Source organism: Marmota marmota, unplaced genomic scaffold, assembly GCF_001458135.2.
Source record: "Marmota marmota marmota unplaced genomic scaffold, marMar, whole genome shotgun sequence".
Lineage (NCBI taxonomy): Eukaryota > Metazoa > Chordata > Mammalia > Rodentia > Sciuridae > Marmota > Marmota marmota.
This window is the reverse complement of record NW_026000164.1, coordinates 8,201,902-8,217,038: the sequence shown is the minus strand read 5'-3', so window position 1 is coordinate 8,217,038 and position 15,137 is coordinate 8,201,902. Positions and strand designations below refer to the sequence as shown.

At 38.1% G+C, this 15,137-nt stretch overlaps 2 protein-coding genes and 1 pseudogene across 2 annotated transcripts; 2 read left to right on the top strand and 1 right to left on the bottom strand.

Moving 5' to 3' along the window:
* Positions 1–2,560: 2,560 nt before the first annotated feature.
* LOC107149155 (olfactory receptor-like protein OLF3) lies at positions 2,561–3,484 on the top strand. Its single transcript, XM_015493919.1, has one exon. The coding sequence runs from the start codon at positions 2,561–2,563 to the stop codon at positions 3,482–3,484; it is 924 nt and encodes a 307-aa protein (XP_015349405.1).
* A 7,196-nt stretch (positions 3,485–10,680) lies between these two features.
* On the top strand, positions 10,681–11,613 carry LOC107149088 (olfactory receptor-like protein OLF3). Its single transcript, XM_015493865.1, has one exon. The coding sequence runs from the start codon at positions 10,681–10,683 to the stop codon at positions 11,611–11,613; it is 933 nt and encodes a 310-aa protein (XP_015349351.1).
* A 2,412-nt stretch (positions 11,614–14,025) lies between these two features.
* LOC107149087 lies at positions 14,026–14,351 on the bottom strand (annotated as a pseudogene).
* Between the last annotated feature and the right edge of the window lie 786 nt (positions 14,352–15,137).

Genomic DNA, 15,137 nt, shown 5'->3' with positions numbered 1-15,137 from the left:
TTACATATAAGAGGTTGAGAGGGGAATGGGAAAATAAACAAGGAGAAATATGAATTACAGTGGATGGGGTAGAGAGAGAAGATGGGAGGGGAGGGAGGGGGGATGGTAGAGGATAGGAAAGGTAGCAGAATACAACAGTTACTAATAGGGCATTATGTAAAAATGTGGATGTGTAACCGATGTGGTTCTGCAATCTGTATTTGGGGTAAAATTGGGAGTTCATAACCAATTTGAATCTAATGTATGAAATATGATATGTCAAGAGCTTTATAATGTTTTTCAACAACCAATAAAAAAAATTAAAAAGAAAAAAAAAAAAAAGGAAATGCAAGTTGATCAGCAAAGCAGTTCATTGATTCCCAGGGAGAGGCACTTAGAAAGGCATGAAGCTGATACAAGGATATGACCAGCTAACCACAGGATTTTTTATTCTCTCTCTAATCAGTAACATTCTGTGCCTTCAAGGGAAGTTATGGGCTAAAGATCATAACAAGCTTTTCTTTGTCAAATCCTTAGAGGAGAATTATTATTATTATTATCATTGGTACCAGGAATTGAACTCAGGGGCACTTAACCACTGAGCAACAACCCCAGCCCTGTTTTGTATTTTATTTAGAGATAGAGTCTCACTGAGTTGCTTAGTGCCTCACTTTTTGCTGAGGTTGGCTTTGAATTTGTGATCCTCCTGCCTCAGCTTCCCAAGCTGCTGGGATTATATAGGTGTGCACCACGAGGCCCGGGGAGAATTATTATTATTTTGGAAGAAGTGTAAGTCTTAAAACTCCAAGAGATTGCTATTAGCCACACTTTTCAACGAAGTCTCCTTTTTGCACCTGACACACACTCAGTAACTGTCATATTTAACTATCACCGCACTATTATTTTTAGTCCTCTGCTAGCAGAATCTCTTTACATGAATTGTTTCTATGTAATGGCAGAACTAGGGACTACTCCATCATTTCTCAGAGCTGGTTTCTGAATAGTGTCTGTTTGTGGTCAAGCTCCACTGAGAGTCCTGAATTTTCCCTGTGAGACCACTAATCCTGTTTTGTATCTATTGTGGATGCTGGTGATTCTTTCATATTTCAACTTTTCCTTTTTCTTTAGGAATAAAAAGGGAAGTTTCCTCTTCATGATAGAAATATTCCAATGTGACTTTCTAATCTTTTGAATTCTAGGGTAAATAACAAATAATTAAAGAACATTTAGCACAACTCTATAGCCTCCTGCTGGTATCTCTTACATAATTAACAGACAGGAATGATTGATCAAGCTTAATTCATTTGCAGATAAAGGAAGGACTTTTACCTGCTGGTTAGTCCAAATGTCCCAGCACCCTCTTGATCTGATGCTAGCTGCTCTTACTGTCACACACATGTTCAATGCAAAGTGTGATTCTCATCGTGTGTTCAGTGGTCCCACCTGATCATGGACGACAAGCAGATCTGTCCAGTTGGGATAGCTGTGGATGAGTTTCATGTTTTCCTCCTAAAAGGTGGAGCAATTAGAGGGACAGAGTATGTGACAAATTGAGAGTGGACTTTGACTCATCCATGAGATTTGTGGAAATCACTTAGGATTGAAGTACAGTATGAATACAAGGTTACTAAGAACTCCTAGGGTGTTTCTGAACACAGAGCCCTTGAACTTTCTGAAGTTCTATTACACCATCAGTGTTACAAAGTCTGGGCACAATATCCAGGAGGCAGAAGTATTATTCTCTAGTTCCATAAGCTAGGAAAACAGCACAAAGATGAAAGAAGACCATTTCCAGCCAGTGAAACAGTCCATTTTTGAGATGAGAATAGAGTAAAGGGGAAGAATGTTCATTCCCATGAGTTAATTCTTTTAATTAACTTACTTTCCATCACATCCTCGTCTCCAGAACTGAACTGTTACTATTCAGGATATATACCAATAAAATCAGTGAGGTTGTGTAGACCGATGCCCATTACCTCTTAGTCAATAGGCTAAGATTTGTGCCAAGTATTTAATTTTATGTCATCTAAAAGAAATCCATTGTTGACTTGGTTCTTTTTCTTTGCAGGTGCTAACCAATTTCATGACATTCTTCTAAAAGAGAAAGACATACTATCTGGGATTATTTCCTCTTATACTCTAACTCACATGGAGAAAATTATGGGAAGATTTTTTTAAGATTAAGCATTTTTTTTTTACTGATTCTAAAATGTGATTTTAGAGTTGGTTGCCTCTTAAAATCTATTTAGGTTTGTTATTTCCTAAGTTGAACTCTCAAATTTCTGATTATAAAAGGATGAAAATTGAGCATAATATTTTCATAGTTAGAGAATTCAGAGGTTAAAAGGTTATTTCACTGTGGATTCTGAGGCAGTCGGTAGTGACAAACAGGTATCCAACAAAGACATGAACCAAACCCATGATTAGGAATCAGATGTCAAGAAGAGGAATTAGATGTCAAGTTTCACAAGTTAATTTTTTAGATTCAAATGTCCAAGCATTTGAATAAAATCTTCCCCACTTAAGGATAAGACATCTGGTCTTTATTGGTTTGTAACTTGGGGTTTGTCCTCAGAAGCTCATGGGCAGAGAAAACCAGACATGGGTGAGTGAGTTCATCCTGCTGGGACTGTCCAGTGACTGGGAGACCCAGGTCTCCCTCTTTGTCCTGTTCCTGGCCATGTATCTGGTGACTGTGCTTGGGAACTTCCTCATCATCCTCCTTATCAGGCTGGACAGCAGGCTGCATACACCTATGTACTTTTTCCTTAGTGTTCTGTCTTTTGTGGACATCTGTTACACCAACAGCACTGTCCCACAGATGCTCGTTCACTTCCTGTCTGCCCGGAAGTCCATCCCATTTCATAGCTGTGTGTTCCAGCAGTATGTCTCCCTAGCAATGGGCAGCACAGAGTTCTTCCTGCTGGGAGCCATGGCCTATGACCGCTATGTGGCCGTGTGCCACCCCCTGCATTACACAGCCATCATGCATGGAGGGCTGTGCCTGGGGCTGGCAGCAGGCTGCTTGGTGGCTGGTCTTTCAAGTTCACTGATGCAGGCGATCATCATCTTCCAGTTACCCCTGTGTCATAATGTCATTAATCACTTTGCCTGTGAGACCGTGGCGGTGCTTCGGCTGGCCTGTGTGGACATCTCCTTCAACAAGGTCATGGTGGCCATCTCGGGATTCCTGGTGATCATGCTTCCCTGCTTTCTGGTACTGTTCTCCTACGCTCGCATAGTGGCTGCCATTCTGCACATCCGCTCTGCCCAGGGACGTCGCAAAGCCTTTGGGACCTGCACCTCCCACCTCACTGTGGATTCCATGTGCTTTGGAACGGCCATCTTCATGTACATGAGACCTGTGGGTGGCTCCACAGCAGAACAGGAGAAGATGGTTGCCCTCTTCTATGCTGTAGTGACCCCGATGCTTAATCCCTTAATCTACAGCTTAAGGAACAAGGAAGTGATTGGTGCTTTAGGAAGAGTGGGTGGGAAAATCTAGTGAAAAAAGGAAAAGATTCAAGGCTTCCTCCTTCCCTCCAACTGTCCAGAGACAATACAGATGGGGGAAATGATGACTATGTGTTTTCCTGTAAGAAATGTGGGTTAGTTTGGTAGCCTGGCTCTCCACATTACAGTCTTAACTATGTATCCCTGCACTGTTAAACACGTGGCAAGTATCAAAACAAAAAGGCTCTTCAGTTGTTCAAGTGGAGTCTGCTTCTGTTCTCCAGCTAGGCCGTCAGCTTCTAGACAGCAAGGGTATGGATGTTATCATATTTGTTTCTTGGTGCCTTGACAATGCTGTTAAATTCCTGCTGATTGGATAATTGGTTGATTGACACATCCTTTATTATTTTAGTTGTCTTTAATAAAATCTACAAAGAATAAGAGAATAGGAGAATAAACAGAATAAGTTTAAAAAATCTTCCTGGAACATGGACATGATCACTTACACAGGCCCTCATTACTTTTTAAAAATAAATTAATTATTTTATCTCATTTTCTGTTTCTTTCTTGCCTTTTGGACAAGTATTCTAATGTGTTTAATGAAATAATTATGTTTGAGAGTACACACTCACACATACACATGAATATTTATATAAATTACATATATAATGTGTTACTTTTTTATCTTATGCTACATATTAGTTTTTCCCACTAGACATAATATTTTAAAAATCCATACATATTGTTAGTTCGCTATTCTGCTGTTCACCCTGATCTAGCTATTAATCATGATAGTGGCTCCCAACTCCCCAGTATCCTGTGATTATTCACTTGAGGTCCTGAGTACACACAAAGGAACTGAGTTGCTAGCTCATAGATAATGTTTTGCATACTGGCTTTAAAATCTGCCCTCCTACTTCAATACACAAGTGTTTCTTAAACATCTGCAATCACACCAATATTTGGCATATTTTGAATAATTTTTAGTTTAAAATATATACAATTATTTTATTTTGCATTGCACTAATAAGTACTCAGTGCAAGTGTGTTTTCATGTGCTCAGCTCCTGATTCTCACTTGCTCTCATCCCAAACTGTTCTGTGCATGCTTTTCCAATCACCATTCATGGAGAGGACATCCATGAATGCCCATCAATTCTTCATCCATCTAACACCTTTTACTGAGGCTGACATGACTGTCCTATTTGTTACTGCAAGCTTATATTCTGGCCTCCACTTCTATTCCCTCTCACCCTGCTATTTATCTTTCCTACTAACTCATTTTTTAAATGTCCACCTCCCACCTTTACTACAGAGGGCAGGACTCTGTTTTGTTCACTACAAGCATATGAATTAGTGCCTTTACAATAGTAGGCACAAATAAATATTAACTGAATGAATCAAATCATCAGCCATTTGGGTTTACATTGCTATACACAGCATGTCCCTTTTCTTTGCCAAATTTTACATTAACTTTTATGTCATTTTTTTGTTGAGATATATATATATATATATATATATATATATATATATATATATATATATATATATATANAATAGATATTAGTTTGTTTCTGTTACAGCTATTGAAAATATACACCTCCAATCTGCCATCTCTCCATTAAATTAGTCCATGGAATTTTTTGTTGAACAGAAAGATTTTATCTTCATTTAATCAAATTTATCACTTTTTGGGTTTTGCCTGTGATTTGTGCTTTGAAGTTTTGTTTTTCTAAAACACATTCTGCAGCTAGGCCACAGATATTGTATTTTTTTATTTAATTAAATTTTCAGCTTTATCTTTCATAGTTATTTCTTTGGCATATCTGATATGCACTATACATATGTTGTTAAATACAGATCCAGTGATATTTTTTCCCATGAGGTCATTCTTTTATTAACTAGTCAATTATTTACTCATTCATTTGTAGTATTTTTAATATATACCATTAGGTTTACCTACTTAACAATCTGTTGTGAGATCTTTATTCTCTTCGGTTTGTTATTTTGTCTACCCTTGCATAATGTGATATTTTGTTCATTTTCAAAAATATTTTGGTTTTGTGGTAAGTCTTCACATATAGTATGCAGTATATCAAATAGGATGGGGAAATTAATTTATTTTCAAAGTTAATTCAGCTATTAGCAGAGTGATCTATCCCATATACATTTTTGTGAATTTTGTTAGTTCCCCAAAAAGTCCATCTAAGGTTTTGATTGGGTTTGCATGGAACTTGAATATTACTTTTGTAGTAACATCTTTATAATATTATATTATCAAATATAAAGTATAAAATGTCTTTAGAGTCATTAAAAGTTTTTAATGTTTTATTTAGAGAATTAACACTTTCTCCATATTTGTTCACAAGCATTTATGAAATGCTTATTACAGGTCAGGCACTCTTCCAGGTGTTGGAGATATAATAGTGAAAGGTAAAAATTCTGAAAAGCTCCCTTGGAGAGCTTTCATGCTGCTTGAGGGAAGCATATAGTAAATATAAGAAATAATTAAGGTATACTTGGATGTGTTGATTGCTATGAAGAAAATAAAATAGAAAAAGGTAAAGAATATTGGGAGGAATGAAAGTTTTGTCAAGGTGCTTCATAGAAGTAATGTACATTTTCCGTTAAGCAGTTCCAAAATACTTCATAAATATTTGCTGTTATAAATGTCACTCATTTTCATTTTTAAGTTGGTTATTGCTGGTGTACAGAAATGCTACTGTTGGTCTTATATCTAATTCTCTCATTAAGGCTAATAGATTGTTGAACAATTTTCTGAGATAAATAATTGTTCCATCTATAAATAATGATAGTTTTCATTATAATCTTTGTGTACATATTATATTCTTATTGCACAGGCCAGCTATTATCAAACTGCAGTTATGAGACTGGGTATCTTTTCTTTTTCCTGATCCTAAAGAATGCATGTATAGAAACTTTACTATGTATAATTTGTAATCCCCATTCTTATTGCTTTTTGGAATATCTGTTCATAAACTGTGATTAGCCCAAAAGTCAGGTAGTATAGGCATAGTTCTGAGTAAAATTAACCCCTAAAAAACAGAACTTGCAACAATAAATGTTTTTCTTCTCAAGAATCTTCTGCATGTCAGCTGTCTGACCAGACCAATATTTTCACTTGAGCTATAAAGGAGACAGTGAAATATCATGTAGGATATTGTTGGACAGTGAATAGTCTCTGCCATAGAGAATAATTCCTGTGAATTTATGTTTGGAAATACTTAAGACATTCAATAAACAAATTATTAGTAATAATGAGAAATTAGCAAAGTGACCGGGTGCAATTAAATCAGTAGTATTTCTACACTATAGTGAATATAGACTATAGAAAGTAATAGAAAAAATTCCATTTGCAATAGCAGCATGAACTGTATAAAAATAGAAGTAAATACATTAATAGATATGAAAGACTTTAATGAGAAAGTGTAGTTGAGAAAAGATATAAAAGAAGACCTAACATAAGTATAATGATATCTGCTTCTGGATGAAGAATAATCAATATTTGAAAAATCAGATTTGCTCAAATGAATAGTTGAATTCAAGGCAATAATGATCCATTTCTATCACACATTTTGAACATAATACTTAGGTTGATTTGAAACTTCACGTGAAAGAAACAAATATCAAACAAGAATGATCAAAAAGTTTTTTAAAGAAAAAATTAAAACAAAATGAGAGGATAACTGTCCTAATATATCAGAGCATATTATAAAGTAATGACAATTAAAACCATGGTATTGGTATTGACAAAGAAAAATACACCAATGAATCAAAATGAATCCACAAATGAAAAGTCCTATATAGGAGAATCTAGTATGGAAAAATTTCCAATTTTAAATAAATTTTGGAAAATGTGTAATATAGAATAAATGAGCTTGGGACAACTGTACTAACAGGAAAATGAAATCCATTCTTTTTTCTGTTATATACTATAAGGGAAAATTAACTTCTAAGACCTAAAGGTGAGAAAGTACATTTTACAAGGACATTTTCATCCATTCCCTCCTACAGCCATGTAAAAAATGTTAAAAGAATAAAAATAAGATAATAAATCCACACAGTAAAGAGAAGAGCAAATAAGAGGAGAAAAAACTGTGGTTATGCCAGATTTCAGCAACATTTTGAAAGCTTGAGCACAATTTCTTCTTCTCCCCTCCCCTCCCCATTCATCTTGCCTCTTTTTCCTTTTCTTTTTAAGGTCCAGGACTGATGGGGCACCTTTGCCTCTCTCTGCAGGCCCAGGGCTCATGCAGGGACCCTTCTCCACACAGAGGAATTGTTCTTAGAAAGTGGTTTTAGACCCTCAGTGGGGAGAGGATGCCCTTGCCATAGGGTTCAGCCCAAGCCAGGGAGAAGGCAGGAGGAGTCAGGTTTCCCAGGGCACTGCCAGCTAGCCCAGCAGAGGAGCAGAGCAGCCTTCTGGGGTCACCCAAGCAGAACGCACCCATGGAAATCTCCACTCTCCTTCTCAGGGAAGGGGAGAGAGAGGTACCTTGTATTTCTGCAGACTTCCCTGCACAAGCCTTACCATCCTCACTAAGTGTTTTTGTTTTTGTTTTTTCACACGAGATGATTGTACTTTAATAAAAAATTCTGAGAACTAAAATTTCTAAGATTTGACCCAGGACAAAGTGTCTTTCTTGAAAGAAAGGGAAAGGTGAAAGTCCTGCGAAGTTTGTAGGATGTGGTAGTAGAATTGCAAACATAGAGAGCAGGCCAGGGATAAGTATCACCTGGCTAGGAACTGGATGGAGCACATCCCCTGACCACGCTCACATCAGATCATGCCCACAGAGCATCCCAGTGGTCTTCGGATTGCCTGGACCAGGAGCTCTGCCTGAAGGAATGTGGACGTGTTGTGAATTGGAGAAGTAGCGTGCTCACCAAGCGGGAGAAATCATTCACTTTGCAAAGTGGAACCCCTGAAAACAGACCTCGTTCCCTGAAGAAATTAAAGTTTGGCGTGCTCCTTGCTGTGCCCCAGGGACAAGGAAGCCAGACTTCTATTTTCAAAGTTAAAATGTAGGTTAGAATGTTAGGAGCAGAAGTGACCAGACAGAGGGGGAGGGGAAAGAAAAGGAATCTGGTAAACAGCATAATTGGCCCCTCGAGACCCCCTTCCTAAAGTTTGAGAAACTTACTCTTCCAACTGCACTATCTTCAAATTCCAAACATCCCCAGCCTTGCCATCCTTAGAAGGCACAGATGGCCTTCGCTCTCCAAAGGTGAGTTGAGAATTCTTTTGCCTCTTTGACACTTTTTCAACAACATGAGTCATGAAACTAGTTTCCTGAAATCCATCACTGTCCTGTATTCTTCAAGACTCAGGGTTTGATGGCTTAATGTAATTGTTCTCTAGTGGAAATACATCCACAGAAACTATGTTCTAGATATTTTTATTGGGAAGCCAGAACCCTCTAAGCAATTTAAGGGTTTCCACCCTGTGATGGGCTTGAGTCTTCTAAGGACTCAACTCCAGATTCGAAGCGTTGGTCCCTATCAGCATGGCCTAGAGGCCTTGGCTTTGCTGAAGACAGTAGAAGAAAAAACTCTCTCAGAGATCAACTATTTTAAGTCCATGCAGAATTTCTGTTTGGAAAACATGCTTTATCTAACATGCTTCCCACAACTGCCCATCTGGAGCTGGTTAGAATATAAAGTACTTTTCTAGCTTATAGGATAGATTGCTTAGTTGGTACATTTTAAAAAAAAGATATCTATAAATTTTAAGGTTATTTCCACTTGTGTACTCACTTACTACTTTTTCTTTTTATTATGACTGCATAACTATATGCTTAAACCTCTGAGAAACTGATATATTAGGCCAGTTTCCAGACTTAATACATGTGAAAGTTGATAGACTACAGTTTTAGGAGAATGCCTGTTTCTCCGTGCAATATCAGCCTGATGGAAAGGATCTTTTAAAATGAAAATAGAATGTTTGAGCTGCAGGAAAATGACCCAGTGACACAGATCTTTTATGCTAACTACTTGAAATGAAAATGCGGCTCAGGCACTATAACTGGGTCCACTTGGTGTTCATTGTCTAAGTGTTCTGGGATAAAGAAGAGATGAGAGGGCAATGCAAAGATGACAAGGAACCAGACAGGAGCTGAGCTGAGGAAGCAAGATCAACACCCAGCAGCGTCCCTCACTTATCCCCAGGTGCACATCTGCCATTTCTTCCTAGGCCTTTGTGCTATCCTATACAGAAAGGAGAAGAAGCTCAAGAAGCTCAAGAAGAGAAATCAAGCTTGTGTTGAAATAATCCAGTTATTCCATAGATGCACCTGAGCTAAATGGTTTTGAGTCTTCTCTGTTTTGGTTGGGAATTTGGGGTTTTCAGTAATATAGGTGAAGGAAAAAGGAAATTTGTATATGGGGATGTTCTGAAATTCTTACTCTTCAAGATTCTGAGACCCCTTTGTCTCTCTACTCACTATTTTGAGCAGGAATTGCACTACAATAGACCCAAATTCTAGAAAACCTTCCTTAAAAAAAGTATTATTAAGTAGAATCCTGGTATGATGAAACACTTCATTAAATTCACCTGTGGGACCTGAGATTTCTTTCAGCAGTTATATGTACTTTCCTTCATGTGATACCTGATTCTTGAAGTTCACCATTTTGAGTTGATTGGTTCAAGCAGGCCATGGTGTGAGGCAGGAGGGGAGGAAGCTCTCCACTTGATACTCTAAAGTAAAAGGGAAAGCCACATAAATAAATTCAAATTTCCTTAAAAACAGAAAGTACAAGATTATTTAAATAGTCATGGTATTATGATGTATTCCACCAAGGATGGGTGAGTAGGATTGTGTCTGAGATCCCTAGAGGGGAAACCCAGTGAACTATAGAGGCTAAATGGCACTGGACATCATTTAGAACTGTGAAAAATATTCATGTGGATCCCAAACTTTCTCACTGCAAAGATAGAAACTGTTCCCTATAATAACTACTAAATTGAACAGAGTCTTAAGTTTAAAATACTTCATTAATTTCCTTCTTAAATTTTCCATTTAAGAGCATATTTTGGGGATAAGTTTTGCTGCAATAAATTGATTTTAAGGATGTGACTTTTTTTTTTCTCCTTGAGTTTTAGCTTTACAGCTGGGTTCTACCATGCTCCTCAGCATGAAAGTGTTCAAGCAGAGTTTGGATGAGCTCTAAGTTCAGAAGGGCAGGCACTCAGTGTGGTCTGCCAACCATCTTTCCAGTCCTGAAGCTAATGGGCCAGAGCATCAACAACCAGACATGGGTCACTGAGTTCATCTTGCTGGGGCTGTCCAGTGATTGGGGCACCCAAGTTTTCCTCTTTGTACTGATCCTGGCCATGTACTTGGTGACCACCATGGGGAATTCCCTCATTATTCTTCTGATCAGACTGGATAGCAGGCTTCAGAGTCCCATGTACTTCTTCCTCAGTGTTCTGTCCCTGGTGGACCTTTGTTATGGAAATAGTGTTGCCCCTCAAATGCTGGCCCACTTGCTCTCAGCCCACAAGTGCATCCCGTTCCACAGCTGTGTGCTCCAGCTCTACACCTCCCTGGCATTGGGTGGTTCTGAGTTCTTCCTGCTGGGAGCCATGGCCTATGACCGCTACGTGGCCGTGTGCCACCCCCTGCACTACACAGTCATCATGCATGGAGGACTCTGCCTGGGGCTGGTGGCCGGCTGCCTGGTGGCTGGTTTCTCAAATTCACTAATGGAAACCATCATCACCTTCCGACTGCCATTGTGTCACAATGTTATTAACCACTTTGCCTGTGAGACCCTGGCGGTGCTTCGGCTGGCCTGTGTGGACATCTCCTTCAACCAGGTCATGGTGGCCCTTTCAGGATTCCTGGTGATCATGCTTCCCTGTTCCTTGGTTCTCTTCTCCTATGCTCATATAGTGGCTGCCATTCTGCACATTCGTTCTACCCAGGGACGTCGCAAAGCCTTTGGGACGTGTGCCTCCCACCTCACTGTGGTTTGCATGTGCTTTGGGGCCACCATCTTCACCTACCTGGGCCCGCGCTCTGCCTCCTCGGTGGAGAAGGAGAAGATGGTTGCTCTGTTCTATGCCGTGGTGGCACCCATGTTGAACCCCTTGATCTACAGCTTGAGGAATAAGGAAGTTATGGCTGCGCTCTGGAAACTTCTAGACAAATTCAGATAAAGGGTCGAGACCTGTGATCCAAATCAAACAAGAGATAAAGTAAACATAGACAGAACTCCCATGCTTACACCAAAAAAGCCTATGATGGTCAGATCTCTGTGGTCAAAATGTTCACGTGCTGAATGAATTTTCTCACACACCAATTCCTGATTATTTATAGGCCAGTGATCCTTGAGGTGGCCTCTGTTTAGAATGTCTTCTCTTGGGTGTGCCGTCATTTTTGGATGTCTTCTGCCTACTTTTGTTTTTTGTATGTGTCAAAGTCTAAAGTCAGGGCTCTCAAATGTATCCAACAGACCTGGGCTTTGATGCCTGTTCAGCATCTCACTGCCTGTGCTGTCTGCACCTCATGGAAGCATTTTTATGGCTGAGTTTTTCTTTTATGTTAAATGGAAAAACAGTGTTTTGCTTCCAGAGTGGTTACAAATGTTAGAGGTAACTGGTCTAAAATGCCCGCCGTGCTGTCCGAGCTGTAAAAGGCACTCACTCCCTTTAGCTACGCCAACCTCTGTCCTCCATTATGAATTAGAAGGTCCTTTACTTTCCCCACTCCTCAGAAGGCTCTGAATTATCAGAAAATTGAAAAATGCACTAATCTTCCTAATGGGTAGCAAATAAGTTTCCTTCTCCTTTGAAATGACTTCCAGAAATCACAGCTGCAATCAATTTGGACATTTTGAGATAGCTTCTGGGGTCTGACCATTCCTGCCAAAGAGGAAAGGAGAATTCTATACTAATTATAACTAAACTGTGTAAACTATGTGACATGTTTACTTTATTTTTTTAAACAATCTTCTAAATGTATTTGTAAAAAATAAACTGCACTGTCCAGACTTCATAAATAATACATTCTTTTTTTCTGGCCTTTAAACTGTGATGTAGGTTAAATAAATTTGTGGGGAAAATTACATTATCCAAAGGAATTTATGCTGACTTTAATTTCCATAAAATTGATGTATATGTGTGTGTGTGTGTGTGTGTGTGTGTGTGTGTTTAGGGTGAAGAAGTGCTAATATTGGCCATGAAACAAACAAAATTCTGTATCATTAACTTATCAATAATGTCATTTTAAATAACTTGAAAAAAATAGAGAAACTCCTAGAAGGATATTGTTAATTTTGCAGAAGATGAGGGGAAACTTTGATCTGATCTCACCAACCTACATAACTATGCCTTCTTCTTCTTCCCTTCTTTCTCCTCCTTCTCCTTCCTTATATTAGCAGTACTGAAGAGTAAACCCAGGGTCTCACACATGCTGGGCAAGTGCTGTACCACTGAGCTACTCTACAGCACTTTTTATTTTATTTTTTGAGACAGGATTTTGTACATTTCCCAGGCTGATCTCGAATTTACCAACCCTTCTGCCTCAGCTTCCAAAGGAACTGGATAACAGCCATGCACCACCATGCCCAGCCTAGGCCTTCTTTTAATGCTTAATTTCTTCAAGGGATAGTTGTCAAGCTTCCTCATTTATTCTTTCTTTATGTGTTCATTTACTTTCATAACAATACAAAGTTCAGGTAGGACAAGGGGATTTTACAAGTGCACTAACACATCCTGTAATTTATCAAAGTTTGTGTATAATGTCTGAGCCGACAAGCTTGCTTATAAACCATCAATTGCTTCCATTTTAGGTAGTTTGTTTAATTTACCACTTTCAATTCTTACAGAGAAAATAAACATAATGCACACATTTAAAAAGTGTTCCTCATTTACCTTTGTATTAGCGCTTAGATACACATTTTTAGTTCAAGATGACATTAAAAATTATTCTAATACAACGACAACAAACTATAATTATGCAACTATAAAAGAGCTAATGTGGAATCCATCATTGAGTCATTCTCATGTTTGCAAGGGTGATTCTGAAATGAATACTACTTCTATGCAGTTCTGTTGTAAGCTTTCCAGGTATGGTTTAAACTCTCTCTCTCTCTCTCTCTCTCAGTTGTGGGAAGATTTATAAGTTATACTTCATGCACTTTTATGAGAGAGTTTTTCAAGAGCCAACCAACACTAAAAAACTGAATTTCTTAAACCAGTTCATTAGGTAAGAAGGAAAAAAGTTAAATTAACTGGGTTAAATAGGATTCCTACCCAACATCCAAAGCATGTGTGTGATATTCTATAGCAAATTGGGAGTACTCAGTACTGGTTGCTATCTTCTTTCGAAGTAACTTCTGTCATAAGCATTAAGAAGGTGAGTGTTGTAATGCTATCAAGCATATGTGGGTGACTTATTTCTTTTGTGTTAATTTGACTTCCCTGAATGACCTAGTCAGTGAATTAATCACAATTCACAGTGAATTTGGTCACCAGGCAAATCAAGCCTGCAAGAAAAAAAGCCATTATTGAAAATACTACTCAAATGATTTACTTTTGACATAAACATATAACCTCAATATGAGATATCTAACAAAAACAAGCACTTCCAACGAGACCACAACAGCATCTCTTCTTCCAAGGTTTAGGTTTTCCCCAGAATTCCTGACACATGGAATAGCCGATACGGAGAGTCATTGCTCCTACACTAAAGCCTTGGGCTGCCACAGGCATGTCCATCAGGTGAGTGGTCATTTTTGTATCTCCCTGTTCTTCAATTTGTATAATCCACATGCAACAACTGCAAGACCTGCCATTCCAAAAGGTACGAATGGTGCCTATTTAGCTTTTCAGATAAGTTTAGATCCCTGTTCTTCATCATATGAAGAAAGAGAAACATCTGTGTTGGTTGACATGGTGACTGCTTGAAAAACTTCTGAAAGCAACAAAACCATTCACCACTGGACCAGCTTCTTCTCATTTATTCTTTCTTTCTTTTTTTTTTTTTTTTTGGTATCAGGGATTGAACTCAGGGGCACTCAACCACTGAGCCACATCCCCACCCCTATTTTGTATTTTATTTAGAGACAGGTCTCACTGAGTTGCTTAGTGCCTCACTTTTGAAACTGGCTTTGAATGCTCCTGCCTCAGCCTCCCAAGCAGCTGGGATTACAGACATGCACCACCACGCCTGACTCATTTATTCTTAATAGTCTCCTACTTTTCAACATCAGTATCCTATAGAAATAAAGCTAATGTGAAAAGATATTTAAAAATTTAATTCCTACCTAAAATTATATATATATAGGTTCACTATCTATGCCTCTCTCCAATGGGAAAAAAATCTCTAGCAGTTGCTTTCAAATTTGTTGGAATATCTCTTGGCACATTAGACATGATCTTTGGAGAACAAAAATTTCATATTTTGTATCTTTTAAGCCTGTTGCCTTACAAAGTACATTGTTTATAATAGTGAATCTATAAACATTACTGAGTAAAAGAATAAGAGAACTGATTTTTATTGGCCAAACACTTTTCTTTCATATGATAATTACATGATATAAAATTATTCCAAATTTTAAAAGCTAGGTAAAATTTCTTTCTGCTTTCTTAATTAAACTTTTATAGGTACTATGTAAATACATTCTAAGATATTATTTGAGGCACTGTTATGCCATATAGAAATTGCTATTACTATTGGA